General features: G+C 72.0%; 3 protein-coding genes across 8 annotated transcripts; 2 read left to right on the top strand and 1 right to left on the bottom strand.

Moving 5' to 3' along the window:
- The first annotated feature begins 1,279 nt into the window (after positions 1 to 1,279).
- On the top strand, positions 1,280 to 6,489 carry LOC310898215 (rho-related BTB domain-containing protein 2-like). 3 transcript variants are annotated; one of them, XM_083832807.1, is made up of 9 exons: positions 1,280 to 1,553; positions 1,663 to 1,766; positions 2,862 to 3,047; positions 3,134 to 4,056; positions 4,391 to 4,509; positions 4,744 to 4,894; positions 5,115 to 5,203; positions 5,314 to 5,419; positions 5,500 to 6,489. In XM_083832807.1, the coding sequence occupies exons 1-9, from the start codon at positions 1,362 to 1,364 to the stop codon at positions 5,667 to 5,669; spliced, it is 2,040 nt and encodes a 679-aa protein (XP_083688933.1). In that variant the 5' UTR covers positions 1,280 to 1,361; the 3' UTR covers positions 5,670 to 6,489. The 3 variants fall into 3 exon arrangements, with proteins under 3 accessions (XP_083688933.1, XP_083688934.1, XP_083688935.1); XM_083832808.1 differs by having other exon boundaries at positions 5,120 to 5,203; positions 5,500 to 5,658; XM_083832809.1 differs by lacking the exon at positions 1,280 to 1,553 and having other exon boundaries at positions 1,670 to 1,762.
- Positions 6,490 to 6,549: 60 nt separating this feature from the next.
- On the bottom strand, positions 6,550 to 13,055 carry WDR54 (WD repeat domain 54). Its single transcript, XM_083832835.1, has 9 exons — positions 12,782 to 13,055; positions 12,210 to 12,272; positions 11,935 to 12,001; positions 11,523 to 11,579; positions 11,084 to 11,211; positions 9,172 to 9,272; positions 8,826 to 8,988; positions 8,589 to 8,663; positions 6,550 to 8,131 (listed from the first exon to the last, which is right to left on the bottom strand). The coding sequence occupies exons 1-9, from the start codon at positions 13,004 to 13,006 to the stop codon at positions 8,000 to 8,002; spliced, it is 1,011 nt and encodes a 336-aa protein (XP_083688961.1). The 5' UTR covers positions 13,007 to 13,055; the 3' UTR covers positions 6,550 to 7,999.
- A 35-nt stretch (positions 13,056 to 13,090) lies between these two features.
- LOC310898218 (uncharacterized protein C2orf81 homolog) lies at positions 13,091 to 16,670 on the top strand. 4 transcript variants are annotated; one of them, XM_083832813.1, is made up of 4 exons: positions 13,091 to 13,172; positions 13,859 to 14,086; positions 14,263 to 14,475; positions 14,955 to 16,670. In XM_083832813.1, exons 2-4 carry the CDS (start codon positions 13,862 to 13,864, stop codon positions 15,816 to 15,818), a joined length of 1,302 nt encoding a protein of 433 aa, XP_083688939.1. In that variant the 5' UTR covers positions 13,091 to 13,172; positions 13,859 to 13,861; the 3' UTR covers positions 15,819 to 16,670. The 4 variants fall into 4 exon arrangements, with proteins under 4 accessions (XP_083688939.1, XP_083688940.1, XP_083688941.1 ...); XM_083832814.1 differs by having other exon boundaries at positions 13,120 to 13,181; XM_083832815.1 differs by having other exon boundaries at positions 13,143 to 13,203.
- The last annotated feature ends 29 nt before the right edge of the window (positions 16,671 to 16,699 follow it).

Below are 16,699 nucleotides of genomic sequence, written 5' to 3'. Positions count from 1 at the left end.
CTCTGCTGCGAGCAAAGGGGGCGCCGCTGGGGGCCCCTGCGGGGGGGCCGAGCTGCGGCCCCCTGCGGGCACGGGGACCCACGCGCCACAGCCCTCGCCCCCCCCCAAAACAAGGGTCCACGGCCGCAGCGGCCACCGACGCCCTGGGCCACCGGCTCACCGCGGCCCCCAGTCCCGGGGGGACAGCCCCGAGCTGCAGGGGACCCGCAGGAGGAGGCCGGGGACAGGGAGAGCCCCGGCGCTGGGGGGGACCGGGCGGCAGGGAGCGGTGTGCCCGCAGGGCCCCATGCGGCACCGGCACCCCGAGGCGCTGGGGCAGCAGCGCTGCGCGCACCGCGGGGCTGCGGCGGCGGTTTGGAACGGTGCTGGGGGCGTGGGGACAGCGGGACAGCGGGCAGCCCTGGAGGCCCACGGTGTCACTGGGGTCACTGGTTTGTACTGGAGCGTGCTGGTGGTGCTGCGACCGCTGGTGTCCCTGGGGTCCCGCTGTGCCAGGCGTGTGCTGGCTGCGCTGGGCCACTGGCACTGCTGGTGCCACTGGAGTCACTAGTGCCACTGGTGTCACTGGTGCCACTGGTGCTACTGGTGCTACTGGAGTCACTGGTGCCACTGGTGTCACTGGTGCCACCGGTGCTGCTGGTGCCACTGGAATCACTGGTGTCACTGGTGCTACTGGTGCCACTGGTGCCACCGGTGCTGCTGGTGCCACTGGAATCACTGGTGTCACTGGTGCTACTGGTGCCACTGGTGCTGCTGGTGCCACTGGTGCTGCTGGTGCCTGGTGCCACTGGTGCCACTGGTGCCACTGGTGCCACTGCTGTCCCTTTCACCGCCGGTGCCCCTCGCGGCCCCGCTGTCGCTCCGTGCCCCCGCCGCTCCCGGTGTCTCCGCCGTCCCCCCCGTCGACGCTCGGCGGGTGGGCGTGGCGCGGGGGCGTGGCTTCCCGCAGGACCAGCCCACGCGGGGGGCGGGGCTTCCTACGCGACCCCGCCCACCGGGGGCGTGGCGCCGCCGGCCGCGAGGAGCGCGGGGGCAGGGGGGCGGTCACGTGGGCGCGGCGCCCCCTGGCGGCGCTCCTTTGTCCGCGCGCGGGCGGGGCCGCGGCGGGGCGGGCGCGGATTGGCGGGGGGGGGGGCGAGGGGGCGGGGCCGGGCGGGGCGGGGCGGGCGCGGGTTGGCGGCGGGCGCGGGGCGTGGCCGGAGGGGCGGGGCTCGGCGCGGCGGAGCGGGCGCGGATTGGCGGCGGGGCGGGGCGGGGCGGGGCGGGGCGGGGCGGGCGGGGTAACGGGCCCGGGCGGCGGCGGCGGCGGCGGCGCGGGATGGGCGGGGGGCGGCGCGGGGCGCGGCGCTGAGCGGGGCCCCATGGACCTGGACGTGGACTACGAGCGGCCCAACGTCGAGACCATCAAGTGCGTGGTGGTGGGCGACAACGCCGTGGGCAAGACGCGCCTCATCTGCGCCCGCGCCTGCAACGCCACGCTCAGCCAGTACCAGCTGCTGGCCACGCACGTGCCCACCGTGTGGGCCATCGACCAGTACCGCGTCTGCCAGGAGGTGCGGGGGGGGGCGCCGGGCGGGGGCGGCCCCGGCCCCGGGGGGAGCCCCCCGTCACCGGGGGGGGCCCGCCCCGACCGCGGGGAGCCCCTGACCGCCGCCCCCGCAGGTGCTGGAGCGCTCCCGGGACGTGGTGGACGAGGTGAGCGTGTCGCTGCGGCTCTGGGACACCTTCGGGGACCACCACAAGGACCGGCGCTTCGCCTACGGCAGGTGGGGGCGGCGCGGGGGGGGCACGGCCCCGGAACCGAGCCCGGCGGCGGGCGGGGGGCGCCGAGCCCGAGGGACCCCCGGGCGCCACCCGCGGCCGGGCGGGACTCGGGGGGGCCGGGAGAGGTCTGACACCCCCCGGCCCGCCCCACCCCCCCCCGTCCGGTGTCCGGTTGCAGCCCCGGGGGCACCGTGACCCCAGGGCCCGGGCAGGCACCGGTGCCAGGGGCAGCTCTGGGTGCTCGCGGCGTCCCTGGCGGGCAGCGGCACCACCGGGGGGCTGCGGGGTATTTGGGACACACGGGGCCCCGCCGCACCCGGGGCTGCACGGCCCTGGTGTCCCGGGGCCGGACCCGGGGATCCCCTGCCGTGGCCGAGAGCACTGAGCGGCTGAGCCCGTCCTGGCACCGGGAGATGCCCCGTGGCCGTGGCTGTGGCTGAGCGGGTGACAGCCCCCGCCCCCCCGTGCCCCCCCCGTGCCAAGTGACTGGGCTGTAAACAACCCCTTCCCCGTGGCCTCTGGCACGTCCAGGCTCTTATCGCCCCGCCACACCGCGCCAGCTTGGCTTGGCGTGCTCTGATCACCCCCCCGTGTGGCTGGGGGGGCAGGGACACCCGGTGGGAATGGGGGCACCCCTGGGTGAGGGGACACAGCCTGGGGTGCCCAGAGCGCACCCAGCGCCACCACCCTGCCGCCCCCTTCCCCGCGGGGCAGCGGGTGCTGGCTGAGCTGCGGCTCCCGTGCTGGCCGGGGGCCCGGGGGGGCGGGAGGACGGCGTCTATCTTGGTCCCCGGCACGGGCCCAGCTCCAAACACGGCTCCTGGTCACGTCTCAGAAGGCACGGACTAAAAACAAACCCGGCCTGGCGGCCACGCGGCTGCTCCTAGCCACCCTGGTCCCTTCCCACAGGGGTCCGGCCCCACACTGGGCACGGGACGCAGCTCGGGTCCCCTGCGCCCGCTCTGGCCCTGTCCCGGCTGCTGTTGGTGGGCATCTCCCTGCAGCCGCTGGTGCACGTGGCGCCTGCGGGTTGTGCCGGGGCAGGGCTGTGCTGACCCCCTTCCTCCTCCTCCTCCTCTTCCCCTTCCTCGCCGCAGGTCGGATGTGGTCGTGCTCTGCTTCTCGCTGGCCAACCCCAACTCCCTGCGCCACGTGAAGACCATGTGGTACCCCGAGATCAAGCACTTCTGCCCGCGGACGCCCATCATCCTGGTGGGCTGCCAGCTGGACCTGCGCTACGCCGACCTGGAGGCCGTCAACCGCGCCCGGCGCCCCCTGGCCAAGTGAGGCTGCGCCCGGTGGGTGGGTGGGTGGGGGGTCGGGGGCCGGGACCCCCGCGCGGTGACACGGCCCCGCTCTGCACCCCCAGGCCCATCAAGCCCACGGACATCCTGCCCCCGGAGCGGGGCCACGAGGTGGCCAAGGAGCTGGGCGTGCCCTACTACGAGACCAGCGTGGTGGCCCAGTTCGGCATCAAGGACGTCTTCGACAACGCCATCCGGGCCGCCCTCATCTCCCGCCGGCACCTGCAGTTCTGGAAGTCCCACCTGAAGAAGATGCAGCGGCCGCTGCTGCAGGCCCCCTTCCTGCCCCCTAAGCCCCCGCCGCCCGTCATCCACATCCCCGACCCGCCGGCCAGCCGCGGCTGGGGCCCCGCCGCCCTCTTCTGCACCCCGCTCTGCGCCGACGTTGTCTTCCAGCTGCAGGGTGGCCAGCAGGTCTTCGCCCACCGCGTCTACCTGGCCACCTCCTGCTCCAAGTTCTACGACCTCTTCACCCTGGAGGGGCCGCGGGGGGCGGCCAAGGAGCCGGCCGCCCGCGCCCGCAGCCTGGACGGGGAGCGGGGGGCGCTGGGCGAGGGGGCGCGCGCCCCACTGCGGACCTCGCAGAGCGACGATGCCCTGCGGCCGGCGGCGGGGGACGGCGCGGTGCCCGGTGCCCGCGACCTCTCGGCATGGGGCCGCGGCTTCGTCAGCATGCGCTGGGAGCTGGTGGCGGACCCGGTGGCGGGGCGGGAGAAGCGGATGACGGTGGTGTGCATGGACCGGCTGGTGCAGGCGGAGCCCTTCCGCGCCGTGCTGGAGTACCTCTACACCGGGCGGCTGGACCAGGCCCGCGGGGACCTCATGCAGGTGGCCACCATCGCCGAGCTGCTGGAGGTCTTCGACCTGCGCATGATGGTGGCCAACGTGCTCAACAAGGAGAGTTTCATGAACCAGGAGATCACCAAGGCCTTCCACGTCCGCCGTGCCAACCGCATCAAGGAGTGCCTGGGGAAGGGGGTCTTCGCAGGTACAGGGGGTGAGGGGTGGCGGTGCCCTGCTGGGGACATCACACGGGCTCCCTCCCCTCCAGCTGGGTCATTTGGCTCCCGCTGGGCTGTGCATGGACCCGGGCTCCCGGCCACCCTGGGCGCTGCCCCTCCACCGGGGCCACGCTGGGCTGCGCTCCCAGAGCCCTCGTCCCCTCCCCGCGCCATCCCCAGCACCTGCGTGGCTGTGCTGCGGTCCCTGTGCTGGGCTGGCCGCGGTATGTGGGGCTGGTGTCTTGGCACCAGCTGTGGCGTGGGACCGGGATGGCCGAGGGGCGCCTGCCCCGTGCTGAACCTGACCCTGTGCCGCCCCAGACGTGGTTTTCCGCGTGGACGACGGGACCGTGCCGGCGCACAAGCCCCTGCTGATTGCCGGCTGCGACTGGATGATGGCCATGTTCCGGGGGGCTTTCCGGGAGAGCTACGCTGCCGAGGTGAGGGCACGGGGATGGCGGTGGGGGTGACCTCCAGGCCCCGGGAGGATCGGCTGTCGTGGGGCTGCGGCTGTGCTGGCACGGGGCACGTGGGGCCCAGCTGCGCCCATGGTGTCCCCGTGCTCAGCCCCGGCTGCGGCGGGGGCAGGCGATGCCAGTGGCGGGGCAGGGTCTGTCCTTGCTGCAGCGCCCACCCCGCCGCCAGAGACCGGCCCCCAAGCCCCTGTCCCACAGGTCTCCCTGCCGGGCACCAACTGCGCCTGCCTGCGCGCCGTCCTCGACTTCCTCTACACCGGCGTCTTCACCCCCACGCCCGACCTGGACGCCATGGAGCTCCTCATCCTCACCAACCGCCTCTGCCTGCCCCGGCTGCAGGCGCTCACAGGTGAGCCCCCCCGGTGCCCGCGCTGACGCCAGCTGCCAATACGATTACGGAGCCGCGGGGCCGGGGATCGATGCGGCCCCGGGGTGTCATTAGCGGGGTCCTTATGTAAGAGCCGGACGAGCCCGGCGTAACCCCAGCGCCGGGCCGGGCGCGTCATGTCCCTGGTGCGCATGGCTGCCCCGCGTCCCCCGGCGCTCACGGCCCCTCTCCCTGCCCCCAGAGCAGTACGCCGTGGACGAGCTGCTCCGAGCCTTCATGCAGCAGGTGGAGATCGACGAGCAGGTGATCATCTACCTGGAGATGACGCAGGTACGCGGGGATGGGGGGCACAGGGTGGGGGCTGCTCCGGGACACGAAGCCCCAGGGTGGGCTCCGGGCTGTGAATCCCCAGCCCTGGCTCCCCCCACCCCTGCCTGCAGTTCCACAACGCCCGGCAGCTGGCCGCCTGGTGCCTGCACTACATCTGCACCAACTACAACAGCGTCTGCCGCCGCTTCCCCCGGGAGATGAAGTTCATGTCCCCAGGTAGGCTGCCGGGGGCCGGGCAGGGTTGGCCCCAGCCGTGCCGGGGCCGGCCGTGCCGTGACACACCGCCGTCCCCGCAGAGAACCAGGCCCACTTTGAGCGGCACCGCTGGCCGCCGGTGTGGTACCTGAAGGAGGAGGACCTGTACCTGCGCTCCAAGAAGGAGCGGGAGCGCGAGGAGCAGCTGCAGCGCAAGCAGCACACCCGCAGCAAGTGGTGCTTCTGGCGCCCCTCGCCCCACGTCTCCTGAAGCGAGGGGCACGGCCGTGACGCACCCCCGGGGCAGGGGGCACGGCCGCGCCCCGGCTGGCACAGGCCCTGCGGTGCTGGGCGGGGGGCTCCCCTCCCTGCCTCCCCCCCACCCCGGGGCTGCGGCCGCTGCGGGCCCTGGGGGCCGCTGCCTGTTTACACCCCCGTCCCCAGGCTGGTTTACAGGCGCTCGCTGCCACCGCCGCTCTGGTTTACGGCCCGAATCCCCCCCCCGCCGCCACCTCGCGGTGCCTTTCCCTGGGGCGGCGGCGTGCCAAGCCGGGCAGGGCCCCCCCCCACCCCGGCCAGCGCTGGTGCTACCTCTGACCGAGCAGTATTGTGGGGCTGGGGGCTCTGCCGGCCCCCTCCCCTGCCAGGGCCCGCGGGAGGGTGCTGGCTCCCCCGGGCTGGGGCTCCCCGGCCGGGCTCTCTGGTGCTGTATTTTCCCCCCTTCCTCTGCCTCAGCAGAGGTGGGGGCCAAGCTGTGAGCGGGGCACAGGGCGGGAGGGCAGAGGGGCCGCGGGGGCTGCACGTGCCACAGGAGCTGCCCCTGCCCGCGGAGGGCGTCCCGGCTCACCCCGGTCATCTCTGTGCCTTGGACACGTCCCGGCGGGGCCGACGTCCCCGTCCCGGTGTCCCTGCGCTGCACAACCCTTTGTACACTTTTCTACTCCGCTCGCCCCGACCCAGCACAACCTCCCGGGCGCCTGCGCCCGCCTCAAGGGCTCTTTGTACCTACGCCTTCCCAACCACTGTGAGTGGGGCGCCGCGCTTCGCCGCGCCGACTGTTTTAACCTTTAATAAAGCCTTTTGTAACGGGACGGGGCTCCGGCTCCTGCGCGGCAGGGTCCCACAGCAAGGAGCGACACGGGGGGGCTCGGTTCAGGTGCATTTATTGTGGGTGAGGTACAGTGCAGTGGGGCTGGGGGGACAGGGCAGGGTGCGGAGTCCTGACCTGTAGCCGGGGGGGGCAGCACATGGGGGTACAGCATGAGCGGGGGGGGTACAGCAGGGGGGTGTGCGGTGCCTGGGCTCAGAGGTGCTGGGAAAGGGGCACGATGGGGGCCAGGGGCTGTGGCTCACAGCTGGGGGCAAAGCGGTGCGTGGGCAGCGGGCCCCCTGCCCGCAGCGTGCCTCTCGCCCCCGCGCAGCAGCAGGGGCTGGGGCCGCCTTTCCCAGGGCCGTGCCGGACCCTGCTGCTGCCGGGAGCTGCAGGAAGCTCCTGCGGGGCCGAGCCGGATCCGGGAGCTGCGGGAAGCTCCTTCCCTGCCTGCTGAGGACGGGGCCTGCCCCGGGCAGAGCCCCCCCGCACGTGGGGCCCCGCTGCCCCGCAGGGCCCTGGGAACAGCAGCCAGCAGCGAGAGGGACTGGGATATGGACAAGGACCAGGGGGACAGCGACCGCTGGGACAGGGCCGAGCCCTGCCCTGGACGCAGAGGGGGAAGCAGCGGGAGCACGGGGGGAGCCCCAGCACGGCGCATGCCCCCCTTCCAGCACCCCCTGTCTGGGGCCGGGGCAGAGCCAGCAGGGCACAGGGCCCCGGGCTGAGATGGGGAGCTGGAGCACAAGGACAGCCTGCTGGCACGCAGCGCCACGGCTCTGCTCGGTGACCTAGCAGTCTGTCCCTGGGGCGCTCAGCTGGCCTGGAAGAGCACAGTGCAGCCGCCTCTGCTTTTTCCAGCCCAGGAGCGCAGCTGTGGCCCCGCACATCTGCCTGCCAGCCGCCGAGCGTGCGGTCCCGCTGGGACGCGGCCGTGCCCAGGGCTGCTGGCAGGGTGCGGAGGCTCCTCGCCCCAGCCCGTAAGCACGCTGCCCCGAGGCAAGGCGGCCCACGCTGCAGCGCCCGTGGGTGCGGCCCCCCAGGAGGGAGCGGCTCCCGCAGCCCTCCCGGCCGGAGCAGCGTGCAGGGCAGGTTTGCCCTGGATCCTCTCCCGTTTGAAGCAGAGGTGCCGCGGGGAAGAGGGGAGCCGGTTCTGCTCCTCCCCAGGACTGCCGCTACCAGAGCCTGCGGCGAGGCAGCCGCTGCTCAGACACGTCACCTCTGCTGCCTCCTCCCCTCCCGGGAGGGCTCAGGAGGGGGCGAGGGGCAAGGGGGCAGCTTTTGGCTCAGGGACCCACAGCCCCGTACACCTGGGTCCCACTGAGCCAGAGCAGCTCCAAAGCCCCGTTCCCCGTGCACGGCCATGCCCCGCTGAGGGCAGGTTTGCTTTGGGAGTGACAGGATCCCACTTCAGCTCCGCCTCTGCGCTGATTTCCAGCCCAGTGGGGTACGGCGCTGGGCCGGAGGGGTGCCTGGTGACCTGGCTCGGGACAGAGGGCGCAGCTCGCGGCCTACACCTGGCTGTAGCGGAAGATCTCGCTGAGGTCGTAGCCGGTCACGGCAAAGGAGCAGCCCTCGGGGTCGCAGAAGCGGGCGCCGCAGATCTGGGTGTCGGTCACACACTCGGCGTGGCAGTGCTCGATCTGCAGCGGGAAGAGGAGCCAGCATGAGCGGCACATGAAGTAAGTGCAACCGGCACAGCCGCAGGCCCAGCAAGCTGCCTTAGATCCACGCCTTCCCGTAGGAGCATCGCCTCCGAGCAACGGGCAGGCAGGGGAGTGCTGCCACACCACGGGGATGCGGCCAGCGCTCCCCAGTTCAGGGGCACAAGAACCTTTCCTTTCTTGCAGCTCCACCGCTCGAGGGCAGGACTCAGGATCACGCCCAGGGGGAAGAGCGCTGGGCCCCCACGCAGCAGCTCGGGCTGGGCCCAGAGGGCTTCCACCGCTCAGCTCCGCAGCCCCCCAGCGGTAGCAGCACCCCGCGGGAGGCTGTGCGACCCAGCAGCACCGACCCGCGGTCCCAGCGGGCCAGCGACAGCTCGCAGGGACCCACCCCGGCTCCAGGTTCCCTGCCGAGTGTCCGTGCCTCAGGACTCACCTCGACATCGTCGGTGTCTGGGTTCCTGCTGAGCTTCCAGACGTGAACGAAGGAGTCCTCGGCACCCGAGAGCAGCTGCGAAGGGGAGCAGCAGCGAGGCCGTGGGGACCGGGACACCAGAGGGGTGCAGCGCAGCGTGCTGGTGCTGAGCAGCCCCTGCCCGGCTCCGGGCCCGTGGGTCCCGCACGCAGAAGGCACAGCGGGCCGGGTGCCCGCTGTGGGCAGCTTACCCCTTACCTTTCCCGTCAGCGGCGCCAGGTCCAGGGCGTAGATCCAGCGAGCGTGAGCGTTGACCTCGGCGCGCAGGACGCCCGTCGCTGCCTCGTACAGCCGAATCTGCCCGTTGCCGTAGCCAGCAGCGACGACCCCATTCCAGAGCTTCACGGAGGAGCAGGTGCAGCTGGGCACAAGGGCACGCGTCACCTCCTCCCCTCCCGGCTGCACACCCGCACGCTGGGGCCGGGGGTCCCCTCCTGTCCCGGCCCAGCACCCTCCCAGTCCCACACAAGAGCCGGGAAGGGTCCGGCCGGGGATGTTTGGTACCACCTCGCTGTCGGGATCCTGCCGTGCCGCTCCGGCTTACCCGAAGGCTGGGATCTTGTTGAGCAAGGTGAACTCCTCCCCAGAGCTCCAGATGCAGAGGGTCCCCGCGTCGTCGGCAGTCACCAGGTCCCCAGCCCCCTCCTGCAGGAGGGACGTGGGGTCAGCAGTGCCCCAGCACCTGCAGAGGCTGCTCGCGGCCCCAGGCACCGAGCTGCCGCGCACCAGAGCCAGAGCCTGCAGCAGGACAGGCTTAAAGTTTAACTGCCCCCAGAAACTGCTGACATTCTGCGAACGAGGAAGGCTGAGCTATGATCGTACATGGGCATTTCAGTTTAAACATGTCAGTGTTTGGCAATGCTAATTACACACGGGATAAATTTGTGAGAGCAATCACTACATCTCCTCCCTCTGCTTTTGAGTCACAACAGACCTCACCTCGACACGCATCTCGGATTGCATGTGCAAAGCACCATCCCTGCTTGCTAGAAAGCCTTTCGAACAAACCACGGAGCAAAGTCTGAGTGCAGCGAGTTGGAGAAGCCAGCCAGAGACAGATGAGAGACCAGCTTTCACATAAACAAGCTCCATATCCAGGCTAATTGGGAACCAGTTCTAAGCAATTAATTGTTCAAGGGAGTCCCAAGCGCAGAGAAAGTTAAATGTACCTAATTAGAGAAAGTGTTTGAAAGTGTCCTCGTTGGGAAGCATGCAGCCAGTAATGAGGAAGCCAATTAGTGGATCTGCAGAAATGTCAACCAGAACGAACTGAACTGGAGGAAGCCCCATCCTGACTCCAGACCGCTCTGTAATCAGGTGGAGTTATTTCACGTGGCAGGAGAAAGGTCACCACGGCATCGGTGGCAGCTCGGACAAGACACCTCCGTCCATTCGGCAAATTTAGTGAGGGGAAACAGACTTCTGGCCTCAGACGCCTCCTGCACCCGGCCCTGGGTGCGGAGCTCTCAGCCCCGTGCGGGCGCTGCCCTCGGCCTCCCCACCTGCCCTGCTCCTGGGGAGCAGAACCGCGGTCCCGCAGCGGCAGCTCGGCGCCTGGGCTTGCTGCGGGGGTAGGGGCGTGACAGGGCTGCGCCCCCCGTGCTGCCCTGGGGAGGGCACGCTGGCAGCCTGAGTTCAGTGTGTGTTTATTCAGGGCTGGTTTTGCTCGTTTGCTCGTGTAGCAGACCGGCCTTTGGCTTCAATAGCAGCTGTGTGCTCTGGCACGCACCCTGCTGCATCACAGGATATTCTCTGGCAATTAGTCACACGCCCACAGTCACCCTTCTTGCGGGAGGGCCTCAGCTCCTCATCTCTGTCAGGACGGTTCTGCCTCTGCACAGTTTGTCTTCTGAGAATCTGGGTGACCAGGACTGAGGCTTGGTCAGCTAAGGAACGGGGAGATGGAGGAGCTGAAAAGGCAGGAACTGGCTGAACACCGATGGCCCAGCGGGACAGCTGGTGGGGTGGCTGCTCCCAGCTGTCTGAGCAGCAGAGGGAAGAGCTCTGAAATGCCAGCCTGCAAACGCGGCGTTTTAAACTGCTCTCGATGGCAGTCTGCTTACGCTGCACGCCACGCTGAGCCAGCCGGGCGGCTGGTTACGGGCTGCAGCAGGGGCTGAGGGCGCCCCAAGCCAGAGCTTCACCCAGACCTGTCCTGACCTCCCCTAACAGCAGAGACCCCCCGGTGCCACAGCAGCCTCGGGAGCCAACGTCCTCGGTGCAGGAGGGGAGGTGAGAGCTGCCTGCTGCCCTGCACCGCAGGGGGAGGCCGCCTTGGCCGCACCACGGCCTGCATGCGGCAGGGATTGGGCTGGCCGTGGTGCCACACACCAGGAAAGGCCCCAGGCAGCCCCCACGCCGAGGGGTGGCTGGAGCCCCCACCGCCCCCTCCCACAGCCGGGGCCCCTGCAGCACCTCTGGCCCCGGGCAGTTTGCCCCGGTGGCCACGCACGTACCGGAGCCTGGCCCAGCTCCGCCGCGATGTCGGTGATGGCGTCGCGGTGCTCCTCCAGGACCTCGCTCACCGTCACGTTCGTCCCTTTGTGGGGGATGTCGAACACCAGCACTGTCCCAGAGGACGTCCCTGTGGGGGGACCGGACGTGTCAGCAGGACGCGTCCCACGGCCGAGCCCCCAGCTCCCGCCGTGCCTGCAGCCGCGCTCCGCTCTGCCCCCGACCCTCTGCCTGCGTGAGGCCGCTCCCGAGGGAGAACGTTGTGCAGACCGACCCCTCTGCCGGGCACAGCCGCCCCACGCACCAGCTCCCTACGAGAGCCGCAGCGTGAGCGCAGCCCTTCAGCTGATCCTACGTCGCCAGGTTCCACCCGGGGCCACGAAGGCCGCCCGGCGTGGCCCTGCCTTCCCTTCCTCCCTCTCGCTGCCACGCTTCACTCACCCACGCAGATGAAGCGTTCTCCAGCTGCAGCGATCCCTCGGGCAAACACGGCTTGTGCTGGAAGGAACCAAGAGCTGGCTGCAGCCTGTGGCAGCCCACAGGAGCGCCCGGTTGAGTTTCATCCCCAGTCCTGCAGTTGCCACAGGGCCCCCCGAGCCCCTCCCTCCAGCCTTCCTAGGCCCACATGAAGCCTGCAAGAGGGGTCAGGATGGTGCAAAACTTCCAGACCCTTCTACTAACCTGCCATGCAGCACCGGCCTGGCTCAGCCCTGCCTGGACGTGGGAGCGGTGCTGCTGGGGTCCCAGGCCGGCAGGAACTAGGCTGCCCAACAGGAACGCCCGATCCCACCCTGCCAGGGGCAGCACGGGGGGATCCGGGAGCCCCTTGCAGTGCTCCCACTGCGGCACTTACCCGGCGGGTGCTCTGTGATGTCCAGCGCGTGCCAATAAACCATGACGGAGCCATCCGACTCATACATCTGGGAAGAGAAAAAGCAGCGGGGTGAGAGCTGGCCGCCGGGAACGCTGCTCCCGCAGCCTCGGGCTCACCCCCCGCCCACGTGAGCTCCAAACGGGAGCAGCGGCGCCCCGCTCCCGCAGCCCCACGGCCCGGAGCCCGGCTGGAGCCCGGCTGCCTTCGGGCCGCCCTCCCAGCCCCTGGCTGCCGTGCGCGGGGGGCCGCCTCACCTGGATGCCTTTCTGCGAGGTCAGCACCAGCAGCACGCGGGCCGGCAGCACGCACCAGGCGGCCTGGAAGGAAACGCAGCTGGGGGGGGCTGGGGCTGGGGGCAGGAGCCCTCGCCCCCTCCCCAAAGGGGGGACCACCGGCAGCCGCCCGCACACACGCGGGCTGCGGGGCTGGGCTCGCGTGGGCCTCAGCGACCCCCCAGGCTCACGCAGAGCTCTCCAGGAGGCTCCTTCCCTCCCGCCGCCTCCTCCCGGTACCGGGGGCGCTGCGGGTGCTGCCCGCGCCCCGGCCGGGACGGCCCCCCCCCGGCACGGCCCTGCCTCCGCCCGCACAGCGCAGGGCCCGCGGGGCCTGCCCGGGCCGGGCACCGGGCGGCGGGGGAGCGGTAAGGCCCGGGCACAGCGGGGAGCGCCGCCTGCCTCGGGGTGCCGGGAGGGGAACGGGGAACGGGCACCGGGACCGGGACCGGCACCGAGACAGCGCCGCGGCAGGCGCCGGGCGGCCCCGGGACCGGGCCGTGGCCGGGGCCGGGGCCGCGACCGGGACCGCGGCCGGGCCCTGTCGGCCCCACCTGCGTGACGGCGGCGGCGGCGGCGGCCGGGCCCCCCGGCGGGGCGCGCAGCTGGCGCTGGGAGGCGCCCAGCCCGTCGGCGGCGGCGCTGAGCACGCTGGCGGCGGGGCCGCGCACGGCGCAGAAGCAGGCGAGCTGCCGGTGCGGCAGGCGCAGCACGCTCAGGTTGTTGTACAGCGCCGAGCTGCCGCCGCCCAGCTGCAGGCTCCGGCCCCGCCGGTACATCCCGGCCGCGCCGCGCCCGCCCCGCGCCGCCTCAGCCCCGCGCCGCCGCCGCTGCCATGGAGACGGCGGCGCCGCGCGATGACGTCACGCGCGGGCAGCGCGGCACCGGCGCGCCTCGGGGCGGGGCCGGCGTCGCCGCGGAGACCGGGCCGGCGGGGAGCGGGGGGTACGGGGGGTACGGGGGGGGCGCCGGGGGGGTACGGGGGCACGGGCACGGCTGGGGAGCGGGGGCTGGGGGCTGGAGTACGGGGGGTGCGCTCGGTGGGGGGCGGTGGGGTGAGGCGGGGGCACCGGGAGGGGCTGGGGGCACCGGGAGGGGCTGGGGGCACCGGGAGGGGCTGGGGGCACTGGGGAGTGCTGGCAGGTACTGGGATGTGCTGGGGGCACCGGGAAGGGCTCGGGGCACTGGGAGGAACTGGGAGGCACTGGAAGGAGCTGGGGGCACTGGGATGTGCTGGGGTATATTGGGAGGAGCTGAGAGCACTGGGATTTGCTGGGGGCACTGGGAGGAGCTGGGTGGCACTGGGAGGAGCTGAGGGCACTGGGAGTAGTTGGGGGTACTGGGATGTGCTGGGGGCACCGGGAAGGGCTCGGGGCACTGGGAGGAACTGGGAGGCACTGAGAGGAGCTGGGGGCACTGGGATGTGCTGGGGTATATTGGGAGGAGCTGAGAGCACTGGGATTTGCTGGGGGCACTGGGAGGAGCTGGGAGCACTGGGGAGTGTGGCGGGTGCAGGGGGTGCCGGGCCAGGGGGTGCCGGGCGGCAGCAGGGAGCCCCCAGCCCTGCCGGGCTCCTCCTGGGCGCCGCGGGCAGGCCTGGCCACAAGGGTGGCGGCTGTGTCCCCGTCCAGAGCATGGCCTCCCGCGAGCGAGCGGCCGCCTCCAGGCTGCGCGGGGACAAGTCCCGGCCCCCCACGGCCGCCGCCGTCCCCACGGACGTTGTCCCCGGGCGCCTGAGCGAGGCGCAGTGGCTGGCGCTGGTCGCGGCTGAGGAGGGGGACGGGGATGTGGGGGACGTCCTGGCGGAGCTGCTGGGCCGCGTGATGGAGGAGTGCTTCCGCGTCTACCTGGCTCGGCAGGTGGGCAGCGCCCGCACCGCCTGTGGGACGCCGCGGCCGCCGTCCCCGTGGGCCCCCTGCCCTCCGTGCTCGGTGGCCGCGGGGCCGGGGGCTGCCAGGCCTCGCCGCGTGAGCCCCGCTCCCGGCTGCCCTTTGCCGTCCGCACCGGGCACCGAGGCGGGTCCTGTGCTCGGCAGCGCGTGCCCTTCACCGTGAGCCAGGCGAGGGACGCCGTGCTGCAGGTCGCCGCGTGGCGCTTCCTGGCGCGGGACGAGGGGGACGCGGAGCTGCGGGGGGACGGCGCCTGGCAGGAGGACGAGGAGCCCGCGCCCTGCGCCATCGACACCTGGGCTCAGGGCTCGGTTCCCGTCCTGCAGGAGCATCCGTCCCCGCGCCCGGGGGACAGAGAGGTGACAGCCCCCAGACCCTTCCTGCGCCCCGAACACCCCGGATTTTCCTTCCTCCTGTTCGTGGGGCCTGAGGGGGGGAGCCCGGCTGGCTGGGGCTGACCCCAGGGGTCCTCACAGCTGTGGCCACGTCTGGGTGAGGGGCAGGAGGGGCTCTGGGTGCTTGCTGCGGCTGCTCAGGGCATCGCTCGGGTGTTGCTGGGACAGTTCCCACCACCGCGTCCCCCGTGTGATGCCACAGGGCTGCAGGGGTGATGAGGGGCCGGTGCCTGCGGCAGCTCTGGTGCAGCCCGAGCAGCCCCTGCTGCACCCTTGGCAGCGCCGGCGTGGGGGCAGCCCTCAGACCCAGCCCAGGCTGAGCGCACACCGTGACCCACCCCAAACATCCCCAGCTTTGCCCTTTCCTGGGCAGGTGCCACACGTGGGTGCCGTGGCTGGGGCTGTGCCGCCCTGCCCCAACGCCGCCCCTGTGCCCTGGCCAGGTCTCCAGCACCGACACCGTCCTGTCCGAGACCGAGTGCGCGTCCTCAGCACCCCGCAGCGTGCCAGCACCTTCCCGCACGCCTCTGCCTCAGGACGGGGAGCTCACCGCTCCCCAGCCACCCAGGGGAAGATCCAGCAGCTCCCATGGCCCAGCACCACGACCAGCCCCACTCAGCCCCGCCGCGGCACGGCCCCGCCGGCAGCCCCGGCACCAGCCCAGGCCCTCGCCCGGCCTCGAGAGCCCGAAGCCCCTGGCTCAGAGGGAGGCTGGCGGCGCGGCGGAGGACAGCGGGGACGGACTGCTGCTGCCTCTCTCCTGCAGACCCCTGGTGAAGATCCAGACGGGGAGGCCCCCGCGCAGCAAGGCGAGGGCGTGCGATCAGCCCGGCACCACGCTGGGAACCTCCTGGCTGGACCCCACCAGGCGCTGGATCCGGCCCCAGGTGGAGGTGCTGGACCCGGGCGAGGAGGCCAAGCGGCAGCCGTGTCCCCCCGCCGCCCGCCGGCACAGCCGGGAGCCTCGGAGCCCCGCCGTGCGGTGTGAGGGGCCGGGCAGCTCGCTGCCCCCCCTGGGGCTGGCAGCTGCGGGGGGAGCACGGCTCCTGCCGCCCGCCCCGGGGGCCCGGCAGCCCAGCAGCCCCCAGCCCCCAGAGCTGGGCTCCTTGCTGGGTGCCGTCCGGCTGGCCCCCGGCGTCACCATCAGGCGTCGTGATGGCGAGAGACATGGGCTCTGCCTCCCTGCTCGCCATGAGGAGGAGGAGGAGGAGATGGGGGAGGCCAGGCGGGACCTGAGGCCCCTCCGCCCCACTGTGCCCTTCCCCACTGTCGCGGTGAGCCAGGTCACCGGCTATGGCCCGCATTGAATGCAGCACCCATCCGACACCTCCCAGGCTGTGGGTCAGTGTGTGGCGCGTGGGGACCTCCCTCTGCTCGGGGCCAGCCCCGTCCCCATCCCTGCCCCCATCCCGGCGTGTCCCGCACAGACCCGTGGGCACTGTGGGTGCCGACCCCCTGCTCCCCTCTGTAGGCTCTGTGTGACCCGGGGCTGCTTCTGGCAGCCCCTTCCTAACCCAGCGCCTCCAACACCGCTCCCTCCCCTCCTCTCCTGGGCATTTCTCAGCAGCCGCCGGGTCCGGCACCGCGGGCTCCCGGTGTCCTGATGCACCGTGTCTGCGCTCGCCCCGGGCACGAGGCACTGCCTTGTGCCAGGCTGGGTGCCCGCGCCCCCGCTGCACCCCGTCCTCGCGCACCGGGCAGCCCCAGGCTGGGAGGGCAGAGCTGGGGCACAGCCCTCGGCACCGGAGGTGATCCACGGGGCACGGGCTGGGGAACCGGCACCGTCAGCTCCCTGCGGGCCGCCGGCCCCGTGCCCACCAGCCCCCTCGCCCTGCCTGAGCTCAGGTGCTGCGCCGCGTGCTTGGGCTGCGGGCTCGTCCTGTGGGGTTGCTCCCTTGTCTCAGCCGCCCGTTCCCGACTCCCCGGTGCCCGTGGCTGTACCGAGGTCGCTGCTGCAAGCGTGCGTGGGCTCCCGTGCCCCCAGGGCCTGCACTTTGCTGTCACAGGGGGCAGTGCCGTGGCCTGGGGCTGGCAAACTTCCACCCAACCGGCCGAGTGCCACCGATGGATGCAGCACGGGGTGAGGCTGGGCTCTTCACAAGCTCTGGGAAACAAAACAAATAAACTCAAGGTGCTCCCGTAGCGCCTGGGAAGCAGCACTCGGCAGCGATCATTTATCATGCCAGCA

This window comes from Anser anser (genome assembly GCF_964211835.1).
Source record: "Anser anser genome assembly, chromosome: 4".
NCBI classification, from domain to species: Eukaryota; Metazoa; Chordata; class Aves; order Anseriformes; family Anatidae; genus Anser; species Anser anser.
The sequence above is the reverse complement of the archived record's forward strand: the minus strand, read 5'-3'. Positions and strand labels throughout refer to the sequence as shown.

Excerpts from the sequence above, each read along its gene's own strand:
- LOC310898215 (XM_083832807.1), top strand. The coding sequence starts at position 1,362 with ATGGACCTGGACGTGGACTACGAGCGGCCCAACGTCGAGACCATCAAG. Across the intron at positions 1,767-2,861 it reads CGGCGCTTCGCCTACGGCAG|GTCGGATGTGGTCGTGCTCT; the intron begins GTGGGGGCGGCG and ends TCCTCGCCGCAG. Across the intron at positions 5,420-5,499 it reads GATGAAGTTCATGTCCCCAG|AGAACCAGGCCCACTTTGAG; the intron begins GTAGGCTGCCGG and ends CCGTCCCCGCAG.
- WDR54 (XM_083832835.1), bottom strand. The coding sequence starts at position 13,006 with ATGTACCGGCGGGGCCGGAGCCTGCAGCTGGGCGGCGGCAGCTCGGCG. Across the intron at positions 11,580-11,934 it reads CATCACAGAGCACCCGCCGG|CACAAGCCGTGTTTGCCCGA; the intron begins GTAAGTGCCGCA and ends GGTTCCTTCCAG. Across the intron at positions 8,989-9,171 it reads AACAAGATCCCAGCCTTCGG|CTGCACCTGCTCCTCCGTGA; the intron begins GTAAGCCGGAGC and ends CCTTGTGCCCAG.
- LOC310898218 (XM_083832812.1), top strand. The coding sequence starts at position 13,649 with ATGTGCTGGGGTATATTGGGAGGAGCTGAGAGCACTGGGATTTGCTGG. Across the intron at positions 14,087-14,262 it reads GCGTCTACCTGGCTCGGCAG|CGCGTGCCCTTCACCGTGAG; the intron begins GTGGGCAGCGCC and ends TGTGCTCGGCAG. Across the intron at positions 14,476-14,954 it reads CGCGCCCGGGGGACAGAGAG|GTCTCCAGCACCGACACCGT; the intron begins GTGACAGCCCCC and ends TGCCCTGGCCAG.